The sequence below is a fragment of the Abramis brama genome, assembly GCF_963993115.1.
Source record: "Abramis brama genome assembly, chromosome: 16".
NCBI lineage: Eukaryota > Metazoa > Chordata > Actinopteri > Cypriniformes > Leuciscidae > Abramis > Abramis brama.
The window spans coordinates 24,371,844-24,389,340 of record NC_139978.1 but is presented as its reverse complement, the minus strand read 5'-3'; the positions used below and the strand labels follow the sequence as shown (position 1 = coordinate 24,389,340).

Genomic DNA, 17,497 nt, shown 5'->3' with positions numbered 1-17,497 from the left:
CAATTTTCTCAGGTTGATGGCCACCCGGTCCATGTGGCGTCAGTCCCTCCGCGCAGATCCCGGATGGAGCGGCCATTGGGCGGAAGTGAACAGAGGTGCACAATAACTGCGGGCTGGGAGGAGGAAAAAATATATATATACACTTTGAAATTTATTTACACACGGAGTGTGACAGCATTGGATTAAACCTCAAACCCGCAGAGCCTCTAATACTCTCGGAAACATCCTGAGGCTGGACTTTTAGTGCGCTCGAGAGGACCGGATCGCCAGAATCAAGTCGTGGAACTTGCTGAAAAAAAGCGCAGTTCAGCCTGCACGGAGCCGAGAGGAACCCACGGGCTTCGGGTTACGCCGTGCACCTTCGCTGCTGGTTCAGTTTTTCTTTGCAAGACCCTTGCTGAATCTAAAGAGGCCCTCTTGATGAATTATGTCTACCACCAGTATTGACCCACAGGTAGGTTGGAGTGGCACGGCGTCGCTAAGGCCTTTAGGAGGAGCAGGGAATGCGCGTGCAGCCTCCGCCGCTTCTGCGGAGACATGACGGGCATCAGCCTCTCCTTGCTTCACACCAGCGCGATGGCTAACGAGTTAGCATTTTTTCCACTCGTTTAATTGAATATTACATCGCGTTTCCTCTGTCCAAACAGACGTTTCCTTGATTCCTTAATTCATTTACAGAATCTCTCTCTCATCAGCTTCCGAGAGTTATAACCAGTTTTCTCTGGACTTGGGCTGATCTGCGTGGTCGACGGAATCTTTAGCTGTCCGAGTGGATGTATAATTACTTGATTGACTAAATAAATGTCAATGTTAGCCCCCCGTTTTTCTTTAAATAACGAGTGTCGAGCGACCCCTGATTGTGCATTGATTTATTGATGATGCTCTGATGGAGTCGATGTAGATTAAAAGCATGAAGTATTTACATGTTAAGCACGAAGAGCTTATGTTTAAAACAACGATTCAAATGTGTTAATGTTTTATCTTGTTGTTTCTATCCATCTCTGATCACTTACTGAATGGGAAGACATCCAAAGGGCAAGACGCTAAAGGTAAGTTTCAATATATTTGTCTATACAGATTTATAAATTAAATGGCCAGGATGTTGTTTCTCATTCATTCACATTGAATCTAATTTCACCATAATAGATGCTCTTAGCTATGGTCTGTTAAGTAAAATTTTGGCATTCTTTCTCTGTGACTTGTATCAAGTCGAGCCTGGTTGGTGTGTTTCTCGCACATCATCCAAATGTTGTCTGAGAGCTCATTCAATCACCTGATGGAGCATATACCTCCTCCTGGAGTCCAGAACTGCTCCTGTTGGATTAACACTACACCGACACATCTATTGGCACTGAGAGCTTGGCTTTTGAGCACATTAAATAGATAATGCTTCATATTTCTGTGGCATTAGCTACTGTAGTTGTGTATTTGTGTCTTTTGGGCTTGGGTGATTTTTAGATGGTCCTCTTCATCCATGACTGTATGTCTGTATTATTGTGGTACTCAGACAGAGCATGTGGTGAATGAGTCAATCAGATCAGTGTGTGGTGAAATACATATTACAATTAGTTGTTTATCATTTGTTAAAGACCTAAAATGTGAATTGCATAGCAACATTGGTTAAGTGATATTTTTCACAGGAAAGATAGGGCTGTTGGATTTAGCACATGCTTTGGGTTTATTATCAGATGTGATAAATTGAAAAGTAATCCTGATGTTAAATGTCATTCTTTTTTTTAGTGCAAAATGGCTCTCTCCATCAGAAGGAAACGGTCCACGACAATGACTTTGAACCATACCTCACTGGCCAGTCTAATCCGGTGAGAAATATCTGTTTGTTTTTCTTAGGGTGAGAAAATGAGAAAAACATTTTATTTTAACATGCAGTCTCTAAAAACAAGTCTCATTATTGTACACAATTTTGATAGTCCGTTAATGTATCGTATTTTAAGGATGTTTAGATAGTAAAAATAATACATGATTTTAACGCATTATGCAAGTAAAATCAGCACTCAGTGCTTTCACCAAAGTATAATTCTAAAATAACTTTTTGTCTGTAATTTTTTTTAAAAATACCAGTACATTACCATAACCACAGTACATTGCTAAAAGGAACTGATTGTGTCATATTTTTATGACATCATTGTTTTAAAGTTGTTCAGGAGTTTAAAAGAATTTCCATAGAAATATAGAATGTTTCTTACAGTTTCACATCTGCAGTTTCATGTCTAATCTTTTTTTATCCTATTTTAAATGAGTATATTTAGTTTGCATTTTGTCATTATTAATTCTAACATCTGTATTTCTGGTATTCCCCCAGAATAACAGTTACCAATCCATGACCGACCCATACCTGTCTAGCTACTATGCCCCCTCGATTGGGTTCCCGTACCCCCTCAGCGAGGCCCCCTGGTCCACCGGTGGAGACCCGCCGATCCCGTACCTCACTCCGTACGCCCCCCTCAGCAATGGAGACCATCACTTCATGCATGACACTGTGTTTGGACAGCCTGGTGGTCTGGGCAGTAGCATCTATCCACACCGCTTTAACTTTTTCCCTGAAAATCCTGCGTTTTCCGCCTGGGGTACGAGCGGCTCCCAGGGCCAGCAGACTCAGAGTTCTGCGTACGGGGGCAGTTACAGTTACCCACCTAGTTCTTTAGGTGGCACACTGGTGCCCGATGGGCAAACGGGCTTCCCCAGCGACACCTTGAATAAGGCGCCAGGTATGAATAGCTTAGAGCAGGGCATGGTGGGGCTGAAGATTGGTGGCGACGTGACTGGAGGTGGTTCTGGAGTGAAGACAGTGGGCTCTGTTATCGGAGGAGGGCCAGTGGCGGCGGTGGCCACGGGTAATGGTGGGACTCCTATCGGGCTACCGCCCAACAAACCCACATCCTGGGCAGCCATCGCTAGCAAACCAGCCAAGCCTCAGCAGCTGAAGATAAAGAGCAAGCCTGGGATGCCCATGGCTGGAGGCACCCTGCCCCCGCCGCCCATCAAACACAACATGGACATTGGCACTTGGGATAATAAGGGGCCTGTGACTAAAGTGGCCTCGCCACTACCGCCCCACCACCAGCAGCCTCCCCTCCACTCCCAGGGTCACCTACCGCCTCACCCTCACGGGCTGCCACCCCCACCTCAGCCCCCCATGCCTTCCCATGCCCAATCACTTGCCCAGCAGATGGCGATGCAGGGTCCGCCCCCTCCGCAGCCTTACCAGAACCACAACCCTGCTCCTCCCCCTCAAACCCGGTGGGTTGCCCCGCGTAACCGCAACCCCGGTTACGGCGGGGGTGGAAGCGTGGACAGCAGCGGCTCCTCGAGTGGCGGAGGGGTCGGCAACGGTGGCGGGGGCGGCCTTCCGGGCTCTGGTGGCGGTGAGTCCCATCCGGTCCTGGAAAAGCTGCGTGCGGTGCACAGCTACAACCCCAAGGACTTCGATTGGAACCTGAAAAACGGCCGGGTGTTCATCATTAAGAGCTACTCTGAGGACGACATCCACCGCTCCATCAAGTACTCCATCTGGTGCAGCACGGAACATGGTAACAAGCGGCTAGATTCTGCCTTTCGGGCCATCAATGGCAAGGGTCCCGTCTACCTGCTTTTCAGCGTCAATGGCAGCGGACACTTCTGCGGCGTGGCGGAGATGCGCTCGCCTGTAGACTACGGCACCAGCGCGGGCGTTTGGGCGCAGGACAAATGGAAGGGCAAATTCGACGTGGACTGGCTGTTTGTTAAAGATGTGCCCAACAGCCAGCTCAGGCACATCCGCCTGGAGAACAATGACAACAAGCCCGTGACCAACTCCCGTGACACGCAGGAGGTGCCTCTGGAGAAGGCCAAGCAGGTGCTGAAGATCATCGCCACCTACAAACACACCACCTCTATCTTCGATGACTTCTCACACTACGAGAAACGGCAGGAGGAGGAAGAGGTGGTAAGAAAGGTAATGTGCATGCTTTAATCTTGAAAATTCAGCTGGGTTTTTTTAAGAGTATATTTTTTTTAAGCACATAAATGGGAACTAATATTGATGAAAATTGTTTTTTTTTTATATATTTATTTGATGTTATCGTCTTTTTTGGTTTAGAGATGTATAGGCTACTGAAGGAAAATATTTCTATGTAGACCCTGTTGGGGTGAATGACCATAAGCGGCGATTAACCAAAGAACTTTGAACGGCATGTGATGGGTTCAGGCTACTGTTCATGTCACAGAAACTTCATATGTAAAGGTCACAGCTGTTTGGTGGCATAGATCAGTGCACATCTTGGTTCTTTTTGAATGGTTGATGCTCATTGCTTTGGTTATTTCATTATTCTGTCTTTGATGCTTCGTCCAGAGGTGGTGTTTAATACTGTGCTTCTGCTGCTTTAGTCGAGTATCAAATAAATTTAATTTTATCAGTAAGCCATTTGGTGAGATTAAGAATTTGGCTTAATCTGGCTCCACTCTTTTTTTGTTTGCTCATTTTAATTGATTTTATTATTTAAAAAGTTTTATTCTCTGTAAATGATTTCTGTTTTTGACAGGTTATGGATGGATAAAACAGTTTTTTTGTTGAGAATTTAGTAGGGGTGTAACAATATCGTGTCACAATATATCGCAATACTAAAATGCAACAATATGTATCGTGGATAGTGACAATATGTATTGTATATAGAACGCCCAAAATTAAAATGACTGTGTGTGAAATTTTTTTTTTTTTTTTTTTAAGTTTTAGTGTCAGTACTACATTAAACTACTGTATATATAATGTATAATAATGCAATGGGGGAATATTTGTGTGTCCTGATAATGCCAAATGTCTTATGTTACCAGTAAAAAGTGGCCTACACTATTTTAAATGTATCTAGTCAGTGACAGTGCAAGCATATTCATTTAATATAATTCTATATTTTCAGCTTCAGAATCATGAATATTTTTATTCTGGTGTGTCACTATTGTCCTGTGCATTGGGTTACCAGTACCAAGTCCAAGACTATTCATTTCCAGTCCCAATGTAGGCTAATATCAAATTTAGCATTTTAATCAACAGTACATTTTTTAACGTTTTACCATGTCTTGGAGTATCGCAATAATATCATAGCGTGAGTTCAGTATCATGATATGTATCAAATCGTGACATGAGGGTATCGTTACACCCCTAGAATTTAGTTAAGACAAAGTGCTGATGTTTTTGATTTGTTTCAAAATGATTATTGATTTGAAACTCTTTCTTTCATCTCCATTGACAGAACCTAGAGCCTGCTCCTCTCCAGAGCCGATCCCGACTGGATCAAGTAAGCTTTCCATTTTATTTTAGAAAAGTCAAATTTTTATAAAAGTTTATATTTATGCTCAAATCTGAAAATATGTCATTGGCTAATGGCTATAAATTGCACCTTTTATTGAAGGTTGAAGAATTACCATTTTGCTGCTCCTGTAACACTCCTTTCACTTAATTATCATTTTATAAGGTCTTACAGAAAAACAGGAATCATCAAGACATGGCTTAATGTGATTATTAAACTTCAAAAGGCTATGATTTAATTATGAGCACTGCACATTTCAAAGTAAAAACACAGCATTGATGCATGTTCTACTGGCTTGCACATTTTTACCTAAGTGATGGCTTATTGATCTACTGTTGATGAATTATTACAATGTTTACCTTATGGTGTTTATATCAGACCTGCAAACTTGCTGCATTTCTAAAAGCCCAGCTGCGTTGAATACAGGGTTTAATAGAGAAATTGCATTTTCACTCAGCCAGTGGATCGAAAATAAGTTAATGTACAATCTAAAAAATAGGATTACATAAGATATTTATATTATAAATAAAATCTCTTATCATTTTGACTCATCCCCTTTCTTTAAAAAATAGTCTATAGGCTGAAATGGGATTATTATCATTTTATATAAAAATGTTTAAATTTCATATTATGGTTTGAAGCCTTAAATTTAATAAAAACCCTGTTAAAAACATCTATTTAGTTACCTAAATTGTAACTGATACCCTGTTCTTGCCATGACATCAAATAAACAAATAAATGAATTGCCCAATTGAGTGTAAATGTTTTTAAATAACCAAATGATGAAGGACTGGAAAATTAATGGAAATTCTTGGTCAAAAATTTTTGTAACCCTTTTTTTGGTGTGTGAGAAAGTAAAAAAAAAGTGCAGTTTGAGAAATTTTTGATTGCTTGATTGCAGTGGTAGTAGTATTTTGAAATAAAAATATTGTTTTAGTGTACATCAAAGTGACCTCCCTCCATTTCTCTCTCTCTCTCTCTCCCACAGGAACGCCAGAACCGAAATAAACAATAGAAGGCTGCCCCCTACAGCTGATGAGCAGTTGTTTTAGGACTGACCATTTAAAAATGAAATTTAAAGAGGACACAAGATGAAATTTAAAAAATAAACAATCATTATGTTTTTCTATTTAATTGTGGTGACTTCAGCCAGCGTCAGACTCGAGCCTCTGCGCCTCCTCCTGCTTTACCTGTGGGGGCTGAAGTCGATTAGCACCTCTCAATGTCGCGTCATCATTTCGATTTCTTTTTTTCTTCCTCTTTTTTTCTATCATTTGGTATTGTTTTCATGCACCTCCCTCCCCCCTTTGACCAACCGATATCTGTGCACACTGTCTTTTATTTCATCCTATATGTTTGTTTCTCTAGCCCCACTGCTCCTCATCATGAGTGGGTAGTGAACTCTGTGACACTTGTATGTATGTATGTATGTATGTATGTGTGTGAAAGTGAAGTGGGGGGGGGGTGTTCAGACTCCGTTCTGGTCAGGGGGGAGGGGCATCTCCAGCATCAGTAACTGTAACGGGCCAGTTTTACATTCTGTAGATCCAGAGTGGTTTAAACCCATTTGTGGAGGATCGTGCAACTCCGTAGAAGGGACAATGAAATGTGTCTTGACATGAGATGATGTTATAAAAAAATTCTATTTTTGAATTATGTAACACTTGACTTTTTTTTTTTTTTTTTGTTCAGTGACGAACCACTTATGTCACGTTTTCTTTCTTTTTTTTTCTGTTTTTCCTGCTTGGAGCCTTAACATTTTAAAGCTACGGAAACCGTTTAATAATGGCTGTTCTATACCTCAATTGAAACAGCATTATCAGGGAGACGACATCCCATGCATCCTTAACCAAGGGAAGTCAACATTGTCACTGGCTGGACTAAAAAAAAAAAGAAAGTAAAACTAATGTTTTCATTATGGTTCAGAGCCCGGTGCTCAGACTCTGTTCCCATTCATGCTTAATGTTTAAAGAGCAGAACTGTAACTACTTACTGTTCCAACCCCGCCCAGCAGAGGTCACTGTTTCTTTAAGCCAATCTGAGAGATGTAGCAATTCACTGCTTTATTATTTGAAGTCACTTTAGATGCATCACCTCTTTTTTTTTTTCTCTTTTTTTTTTTTGTTCCTTATCCTTTCTTAACAGATTTCATTGTATTGCTTTTTCCTCCCCCATGTCCTCAGTATATTGCTAAGCTTTAACGTAGGATCATATAATTATAACAATAACGAAGAACGCCTCAAAACGTGTAACCTGAAAATTAATGTTACTGATTTACTGTTAAAAGTAAGAAAAAACAAAAAAAGAGTATATGGTTTCTGTGCGTGATTTTTTTAGGACCTGCTTGCTGTTTTGTGTGTTTGTGTGTGGGAGAGCGGACTTGAACCGTGTGAGGGTTTCAGATTTCTATAGTCATATAACAAAAGATTCATGAAAAATATATGAAATACTAAAAATATTAAAAAAAGAGTTACAAGACAAACATTTAAGTCACCCCTGAAATGAATATGCATTGTATTGGAAGGTCACTATCTATCACGTTCTTAGATTTGATCATGCTCATTATTAAAATAATATTATATGGTGTAATTGGTGTTCTTTTTACTGGCTTTTGTTGCTCTGCTAATTGTTTTTGCACAAAACAAAGAGTTCTGTATCAATTTTTAACCTGCTCACACCCACCTGAAAGGATTTTCAAGTTAAGAAAGCATCTTTTATGTGCTTAACTTTAAAATGATGGCCATATATTTGGTATGCGTTTATTTTTTTAATCTCAAAATAACCCAGGATATATATTTATGCCCGTGTCCCCTCTGAAAACTGTAAAGTAAGCTTAGAAATAGAGATAATTATAACAAATGTTGAAAAATGTGGTCTCAGTATAATCAACAATGCTTTATAAATGTTTGTTTTGCCCAAATTTTAAAATGGTTCATCTTTGTCATCAAAATTCTAAGGTTGTGTTATTGGTCATTTTCAGTTATCAATGCGACGAATATTTTACACACTCCAACTTTGCCTTTGCCTTGAAGAGAGCGAGCAGTGTTTATCTACAAGCATTGTGCTGTAAGCCTTACAGTAAAGGTTGAATGGTGTAAAATTTGTAGCCCGTTTTATTCACGTGCACATCTGGCACTTCCTTAGACTGCTGAGATTGAACACCAGTAATTCAAGCAAACGGCCAATGAGAGTATCTGTACATTGTGGTCAAACTCTTGTGTGGCACATGCGATTTCCTTTAGGTCATATAAAGAACATTAAAATGTGTTGAATTTATCACTGAAAACCGCTGGAAGTAAAATTCTGTCATTCCTTTAGAATCTCTAGATAACCATCTCAATTGATTGGCTGCCATATTGTTGTGCTCATCCATATAGTTACAAGAGGATGATTATGTGGAGTTCTGGGGGAAGGCCAGCAATATAAACTTGAAGCAAAATTTCTAAGACAGGTGACAGATTTGCAAATACGGGTTTATTGACAGGCAAACAAAAAAGCATGGAAGGAAGTCTTGGTAGAAGATGCAATGTTTATATTAAAACAGTGGACACAATTTGAAAACAATAAATCCTGTACTAAATGTTATACACAATAATGTCTTCCTGAGTTCAAGTTGATGTTTTGCAGTATTTTTATCTAAACATTCCAATATTTCAGTTGAATGCAGGTGCACTCCATTACAAAATCAGAGAGGCCTGTGTTTTTTTAAAAACCATTATGACCAAACAGTGATCACAAAACATGATTATGCAGGTATACTGACAGATTCGCCATTCTTTTTCAGGCTAGAATATTGACCTGCATCGTTGACTTCGGTTTTGCGGCGTTTTCTGAGTTGCAATGGGAACCAAATGTCCACAGAAACCATTATCTGATGTTCTGAATATTTGTGCCCATTGTTCCTTCAAGCAATAATGTCTACATCAGCAAATCCCTATCAAATTAAGCATCTAATAATTTAACTGTGTTAAATCTATTTATTTTTTTTACTATTATGGAAATGACATTATATAGACTAGCAGTGGTAATAGACTTAGTGAAATTCAGAATATATTATGAAATAGAAGAGGAATTTCGCATTCCTGTCAGCTCCCAAAATTAATATTCCTATCATGCGCCAGCAACCCAAGCGGCCTCAGTTCCTGTTCAGCTCTGTGACTTTACGAGAGAATAACCGCGCAGTCTTCACTCCGGATCTGCGCATCACTCGTGCTGCTGCTGCTGTTCATTTTTATAAACGAGACAGATTTGCTGTTTTAAGGCCCCTCTCTTGGCATTCACCGCGTGCCTTAATTGTATGGATATTAAATCAAGGTCCGCCGTGAACACGCAGAGTGGCGGGCCCATGTCACCACCCTCCATGACGCGCGCACACCAGAGCAGGCTCCTCTTCAAAGAGTACCGCAAAGAGGGATGGCGTAATGCGCTTTGACAACACACCGACGACAAAAACGTCAAAATAATCATCACAATAATGTTTCTATAATGTTTTCTATTTCAATATCTCGTGAAACACTGTAAAACATCCAATCATAGCCTATTTTGCGCAGACCAGGCCAACCAGTGGCCTATATTCACTCCCTTTAAGAGCTGCTCTGGGAGTCTGTAGCCTATATGATTCTGCAGCCTCAATTCAAGCAGCCATGGCTATTGTCCTCCTTCTTTTGAGTGTCTGGGATTTTTGTGCCTCAGTGGCAGTACGGTTAGGAATTCAAAAAGAATGTCGATGCCCCAAATAAAGCACATCAAGAATGAATCGGTGTCGAATAAACCAAGGAATTGCATTGCAGGCGACAGAATGCAATGAAGAAGATAGGCTAGCATCCGTCCGAAGGGCGCGCATTGTTATGATTCTCACTCATTTTGCTGACCTCTGCAGTAGCGCATCCCTTAGACTACATCAAGTGTAAACAACACACTTTTAAAATCTCAAAATAAACAATCAACTATTTTTCAAAAAGCTGTCAACCAACCTTATTCAAAATAATATCACCTCCAAAACAAGCAAAATGACTGAAACATCACTACAGTCCCCGTAAACACGATGCTCCATTTTCTCCGTCGAGCATCTTTTGAGCTGCCACCGTATCCCTCCTGCATCCCGCAACGAGCAATGAGGTCACGTCTGTCTTTTATCGCTGAAACACACTGATTGTATCCAGGTTTTCATCGTAATCGACTTCTGCTGCAGTGTTCAAGGGTCTCGTTTGCGCCTTAGTTGCGCTGATGATCCCTTCTGGAGAGATTAGTGCTTCCTCGCGTCCCCGCGCGCTCGCCCTCCTCTGCTGATAGGACTCAAGCGCGAGAGGATTACATCGGGACATGGTGACGTCATGACCCGCACCGAAGGCCCCCTCCTCTCCGTTTAACCAAATCTCCATCAGTACGATGCCCTTGAAAACCAGCGAGGCTGACATTCGGAGGACTGAGAGCCATTTGCGCCCTTTAAATTCAGTTGAGTTGCTGTAGCTACTCAAAATTGTTCTAACCACTGCTGCTGTTAGTAGGCTAGCTTATAGGCTATAAATGCCCCAAGCATTCTTCAACATCTGTCACGCTCAGTTCATGGTTTGTCACTTGCTTCATATGGAATACTTTTGTATGATTTATTTCCAGATTTAACAGAGAAAGCGAGCATTATGCAATCACTGTCTCAAACCTGCAGTGCACGCAGAGCTTTTAGGGAAGGATCAAGGATGTATATTAGCCTATAAAAGAAGTATAGCCTAAGTCTAAACTAGGCCTACGTAAGCTAGCCTAAATATTAGACTCATTCCTAAAGAAATACGAAACATTTGTAGCCTAATGAGATTCGTGTGCGAATTATGCAATGATTTCAATTGTATTAGGCTAGGCCTACAGTCAAAGCATCTCTCGCGCAACAGTTTCGCACCTAACCGCAAACTATATTAAACATTAGTAAATCTATAATAAAGTGATAAATAAATAAAATAGACCGCTTTTTGTCGACATTCATTGGAAGGCTCGAGTCTTAATAGGAGGTCAAATCCCAAACAACCATAATGTTGCAGTCCAAATAGCCCTAAACAGGATTATTTTGTAGCGCGAGTTTCCATAAATGATAGTAAACAGTTGTGAATCGTAAACAAATAGACCCATCCAATTTCTCCAAATGAGAGCAAGTGTGGGGAAGGGAAGTAAAGGGATTTGAATATTTCGTAAGCATGGAAGCCCATAACCCACGTGCAATTTCATGGACCTGACAGTTTGCTGCAGTAGGCTATAATCCACCATCTTAAATTCACCTCATTTCCAATCCCCCTCAGTTCGACTGTAAATGTGTAAAATCCAAGAATAGATGTTCAACCGGGGAAACGGTTTTATTCTTCCCCTGGAGCGATATTTTTGGCCTACTTCCTTCTCCATTGAGCAAGGGAGGAGTTTTGTGTTTGCATTACAATAAGGACCGGACCATTCATCCCGTGCGTCCCTGCTCTTCAACGGCCTGTCCACCCCACGCCGCGACCGGGCCTCTCCATCATAGGACAGCAGCACAACACATGCAAGTCAGTGCAGGAGGGAGGCAGGGCCGCGATTTAGCGGCTTTGTCATTGACGAGGAGTCAAGATAATGTAGATGAATAAGAGTTGAGAAAGCCCATTGAGTTTAAGTAACTGCCTGCACCTGCTTCTACTGTCATGTATAGGCTATCTAACCCTGCTGTCGAGGTCAAAGACGCCCCATATTATTTAAGGGATTATTAAAAGACGTTTAAACCTGCTCGTTTAGAAAACGATTATATACTGTAGGCTAATGTATTTAATTAAATTAGTCGATTTTGGCAACAAAAACATACTATTATTGACTTAACAGAAAATGTAGGCCTATAGAATAAAAAATATATAATCTTTGTTTAACTTAATAAAGTAAGTGCCTTACAATTTTGAGTTCATTGATGTTAAAAAAATTTGTTTATACAATGGAGATAATCATCAGAAACTCAAAATATTATGTAATCTGTCTGAACCACATTAATTGTCTAAGTTGATTTGACATAAGAAAAAAAGTTGTGAAAAATCACGAAAATATGTATGAAACAATTCACAAAACAGCAAAAATATAAAAGGCTAAATACAAAAAAATCACCTGCCACATCATTATAGGCCATAAATAAATAACATTATGAAAAATAATCAGAGAATTGTCCTTAGAACACAGAATGTTTTTAATTGTACACATGTATTTAATTGGATGTTAAATCAAATGGGGGGGGGGGGGGGGGGTAAATAAATGAAGCAACAATGAAAATGAATGTGCATAAAATAAATTTAGTGTATAGACATGAATTTAAAAGGAAGCTCCACTTTTTTTTCTTTTCTCCCTCTTATTTTCATCCTGTTCGATCATTTTCTGCAACTTCCCTCTATTTCTCTCTTACTGTCAATCTTCCTTTTCTGCAGCCCTCTTTAACTTCAACTCTACTTCTCTCTTCCTCTCTTCCTCCCACGTGTTTCTACATCACTCTCTTCAGTATGAGATCCACTCTGCCCTACATGTCTCAGCTGATTGGACCAGCTGCTCAACTCAAGTTCACCATAGCAACTATGATTCAGTCGCCCAGCAACGGGTTTTACTTTCACCCCACTTCCTACTCAGGGACCCCCGTCTCCCCACAGCCAACCGTCCAGTGTGTGAATCTGCGGATGAGTGATAAAGTGTGACTCTCTTACAGCATCTGTGGTTTCACAGGGTGGATCACAGCAGTGGGAAGGATCCATGTGAGGAAAGATGTGTTCCAGATAAGAAACTAAAATGATGTATGGGTTTTATGATTTATTTGTGATTTAGACATGGTTACATTTTAGCATTTTACATTTCGTATGACATGCATTATAAAGGCTAATCTTAAAGTAAACATATTGGCTCCATTTTTTGGCCCTTGTTCTAAATGATTATGTTTATGATACATTTCTCAGCACAATTATAATTTTACTGAGAAATTTGATATCATTTAATTTGATTGAGTCTGTTAATTTGGGGGGGGGGGGGGGAGCCTTAACATATTATTATTTCTGCCATTTCCCCTGTTATTTCATTAAGATTATTTAATTCAACCGAAAAGGGATGAATTTGAATAAGGCAAAATATAAGCACTTTCAGGTAAAAGGTCATCATCAATATGATGAGAGGGTGTGTTTGTGGCTGTGTGCAGGCAAATGCATGTGATTTCATTGGTGCATCTCCTTTATTGTGTCCGCAATCCCTCCATGCCTATTGTTTTATTATGTTTGACAGGATGGAAGTCATGTGATAGGCCTATATTTCTGGTCATATGTCATTTACTGAAGTGCAGTCCACTGAAGATCTGAAGTCTGGCTGAAGGTAATTAAGTGCTCATCACATTTATGTATTATTATGTAGTTCACCCAGAAAACACATTATAAAAAATGTTTTTAGAATGAATCTAAAGAATAGTTTGCTTATCCAGCATTGCCAATATCCCATTTTTGTAGATAATTGCAGTTTTTCTGAATTGCTTAAACACTAAACCCCATTGTCTGAGCCAATTTGTCGAATAAATCACTCTTTCTGTAAAACATTAAACAAGTTCATTTGCAAATCTTTGCAAAACTCTAAACATTCTCACTCACTAAAACACACATCACTGTGATGCACTTGTGCCACAAAATGCTAAACACACAGGCAGGTAAAAGTTAAACACAACTAAAACACAGATGTCATCGTTTACACACTACTCAAAATTGTTCGCACTTATTTGTAATGATGATAAGCCAGTTCAGTATAGGTGACTGCACTGAATGTTGATACAAACAATAGATGCACAATCTGAGAGGGAGAAGAGGAAGAGTATGTGTAAGAGGTTGCGGACGAGGAGGAAGAGGATGATGATGAGAAAGAGCAAGGTGTGGACAGTGTTAAGGCTGGATCCGGCAACCAAGAGACGACATTGTCTGTCAATGTCCACAAAGACATGATGCTGAGGCAGAATTAATCTCTCATTGACTTTGATTTTGCAGTTGCACAACTCTTTTGAGTGTACTGTAACATGCTTTTCATTTAGAGTTTTTAAACCTTTTTTATTAACTGTGTTTATAATTTGACTGGCTGTGCGTAAGATCTGAAAGCATCAATTGATTTTGAGCAGATAAAATGGTTTCAATGCAATTGTTTGATTTTGTCAGAAGAGTCAGATGTTCACTGAATGTAGTTTGAAGATTTGGTTTTGTATTTAAGGTTTTGAGAAAGTGGGTGATGGTTTTGAGAAATGTGTTTTAGCAATTCAGAAAAATTGTAATATAATTCCTTTCAGTTCAGTTAATTTTACGTTTAATCATGTTTGCATTTAAATGATTAGAATAAACAAATAAGGCCATCAACAACTCTCACTTATTAAACGGATGTGTTTCCCCTTATCACAAAACACTTGATTGCCTTCCATCAACCCAATTCACATAGACATGATTCCTTCAGTGCTGTAGGTCTAATTTCTAATCATGCTCATTTGCAGTAAATGATGACTAATTAATCAGACTTGTTTGGGGGGGTTCTTGGGTGCAGGAAGAATATTGCCAATCTGCTGTCATAAAAACTGTTTATGGGGGAGACAGTTTTCCTAAAATAGCCTAAATCATGTTCATTTCTTTTAGCATTCTATTACCTTATTGTCATTATCAAAAACAGTGTTTGTGTGTGACCCAGTTTCCTTCTGACTTTTAGAAGGAGAATTTTTGGAAATGTCTGCACTCTCTTGCATGCATTAACACCCAGTAATTTGGCGTGATGACCCAATTTTCAAGAGCAAAGTTTTTTTCCATCTCTCACAAATGGCATACGAATATTATATAGCCTAGAAAAAAAAAATCACCAGGGCAAAATAGTATAGCCTAAGACTAAGTCATAGGCTACTTTTAAATTTATTTTGGCTGTAGGCTACAGTTCTGTTCTGTCATTTGACATTTCCCGCCAAAATATTCCAATTGTAGCCATAGGTGGGTTAACCATATGGGCAATTGGGCAAGTGCCCAGGGGCACCACGCATTTTTTTTTTTTCTCTTTTAAAACAAGCGATTCATTCTCAAACGTATTTCTAGCATAGGCATATATGCTTAGGCTATATTATATTCTAAATTCCCTAAATGGTTTGTTTAAAGTTTATTATTTTCATTATTGTAAGTTTTTTTTTGTTTTTCTGTGGACGCGCGAACTAGCGAACTGGCACGGAGCAGAGCGAGTGTTTTCAATGAATTCCAGTGGAAGTTGAGCTAAACTCGCGCGTGAGCGTGAAGCTAAACTCTAGAGAAAAAGAGTCTTAATCCGCCACTTTATTGTAGCGTAAATTCAGCTGTAGCCTACATTTTTGGACAAAAGCAAAATGCCACATCAATATTGTGATTGTTATCATGGCTGTTTTGAAGCAATAAGCGCCCTATTTGATAAAAACAGCACCTGTTTGTCTGTTTGTGTGGCGGGACGCGGAGATTTGATTGGACAGACTGTTAATCCTTCAAAAGTTTCGACAGGTCAAATAGGCGTCAGTAATGCGACAAACTCTAGCCTACTGACAAAGGACGTTGGACGTGGACGAATAATATTCATATTTGCGAACAGAATGAACATCAGGAGAATGTATCCAATGGCAGTTGGTGAACAAGACTGTGAACTGTCTGTCTGTGTCTACTCTTCCATGAGCTGCACGCCCTGCAGCCAGAGCCTCGGTGAAGGAGTTCCCACGCATCCCTCCGAGGAATTAACCACGGGCCATCGCGTAATCGAAGAGACAACATCATCGGAGACGGAAAGGAAAAGTTTTCAGTGTCTGGAAAATGGGTTTCGTGGAAACTCGGAGTTGAGCAGCGGGACAAACAAAAAGCAAAGAGCGCTGCGGCTACTTGTCAATACTCGTGAACGGAAGCGCATGCACGATCTCAACGATGCGCTGGATGACCTGCGAGCTGTCATACCATACACGCCGAAACAAAATGTGAAAAAACTATCCAAGATAGCGACACTTCTCCTGGCCAAGAACCACATCCTGATGCAAGCTCGAGCTTTGAAGGAGATGCGGAGGATAGTTGAGCAGCTGAACGTGACGCAGAATATAATGATGACACCACATATAGGCCTTCTGTCGCATTAAGCCTTTATGTCAGCGTGCTATTTCTTTTGAATTTGTTTTTTTTTTACTAGGTCTATGTAATTATGAGTAATATGATCTATAATCAATTAAATAATTTAATTGCACACATGTAAGTTCTTGCTTATGTAAATAATATTGTAACATGAACACTGTAGGCTTAATAAAATGTTAAAAGGGACTTTATAAATGATTTATAAATCTTTTTTTTATCATCAAGACAAGAGGATGCGGAATTTGAAACTGTTTGTTATTGTTCAAATCAATGTCTGTCACCTGTGTTTAAGTAGCCTATAGTTGTGGAATTATGCTATTGTAAGTCCTCAAAATAAATATGGACGTTTTGATTTTTGAAAATATAGGCTAATAAAAGAGTTTTATATTATACAAGTAGTCCTATTACTGATTTTGAAACAGGGCAAATTAAATAATGAACAGGGAATTGGTCATTTAACCTATAATGCAATATTAAAAACATGGATGTTTTTTATTATTATTACAATATAGGCTATTTTAATGCCAATATAAAAATAAAGGTTACAAATAACCAAAACTAGTTTTAGAGCCTTATAGCCTACCAAAACATTTTAAGTTCTACAAAATACATTTTATAAAAAAATTGTGCTTTAAAAAACCCAGAAAACCAAAACACATAAATAATAGCATCAAGTTCTTTGTTGGACCTTTAAGGGGACACACAGAAACATTGGAAAAGCTTTATATTTTTATGAAATGCAGGGTTTAAAAGGACATAACTGTTAGACAATGCCATTCCTTGTCATTCCTCCAAATCCAAATCATGTTTAATGTTTACAGAATGCCAGTCTTTGATTAACAAATTAAATATATTTGATTTGATAAGTAACTAAATAGATAAAATCATTCACCATAAAATATGAAACAAAATTTTATTGCATCACCTGTTTGTCTGAAAAATAACATATGGTGTGGTTCAACCTGAAAGCACAAAAAGACAAACACATTTTCATTGGCTCATTCCGTCTGGTCATCATATGGCAGAAATGAATACCAGCTGTTGTCATTTTAATGTTATAAGGAGGGAAATAAACAATAGATTGCT

General features: G+C 39.3%; 1 protein-coding gene across 1 annotated transcript; it reads left to right on the top strand.

The window, feature by feature from the left end:
- The first annotated feature begins 50 nt into the window (after positions 1 to 50).
- On the top strand, positions 51 to 7,889 carry ythdf1 (YTH N6-methyladenosine RNA binding protein F1). The gene is made up of 6 exons (XM_084087344.1): positions 51 to 454; positions 1,025 to 1,049; positions 1,741 to 1,820; positions 2,321 to 3,952; positions 5,244 to 5,288; positions 6,289 to 7,889. The coding sequence occupies exons 1-6, from the start codon at positions 428 to 430 to the stop codon at positions 6,313 to 6,315; spliced, it is 1,836 nt and encodes a 611-aa protein (XP_083943470.1). The 5' UTR covers positions 51 to 427; the 3' UTR covers positions 6,316 to 7,889.
- The last annotated feature ends 9,608 nt before the right edge of the window (positions 7,890 to 17,497 follow it).

What these genes read in the sequence shown, in the direction of transcription:
- ythdf1 (XM_084087344.1), top strand. Translation starts at nt 428, where the DNA reads ATGTCTACCACCAGTATTGACCCACAG. An exon ending in TCACTGGCCAGTCTAATCCG is followed by an intron (nt 1,821 to 2,320) that starts GTGAGAAATATC and finishes GTATTCCCCCAG; the next exon opens with AATAACAGTTACCAATCCAT. An exon ending in AGGAAGAGGTGGTAAGAAAG is followed by an intron (nt 3,953 to 5,243) that starts GTAATGTGCATG and finishes CTCCATTGACAG; the next exon opens with AACCTAGAGCCTGCTCCTCT.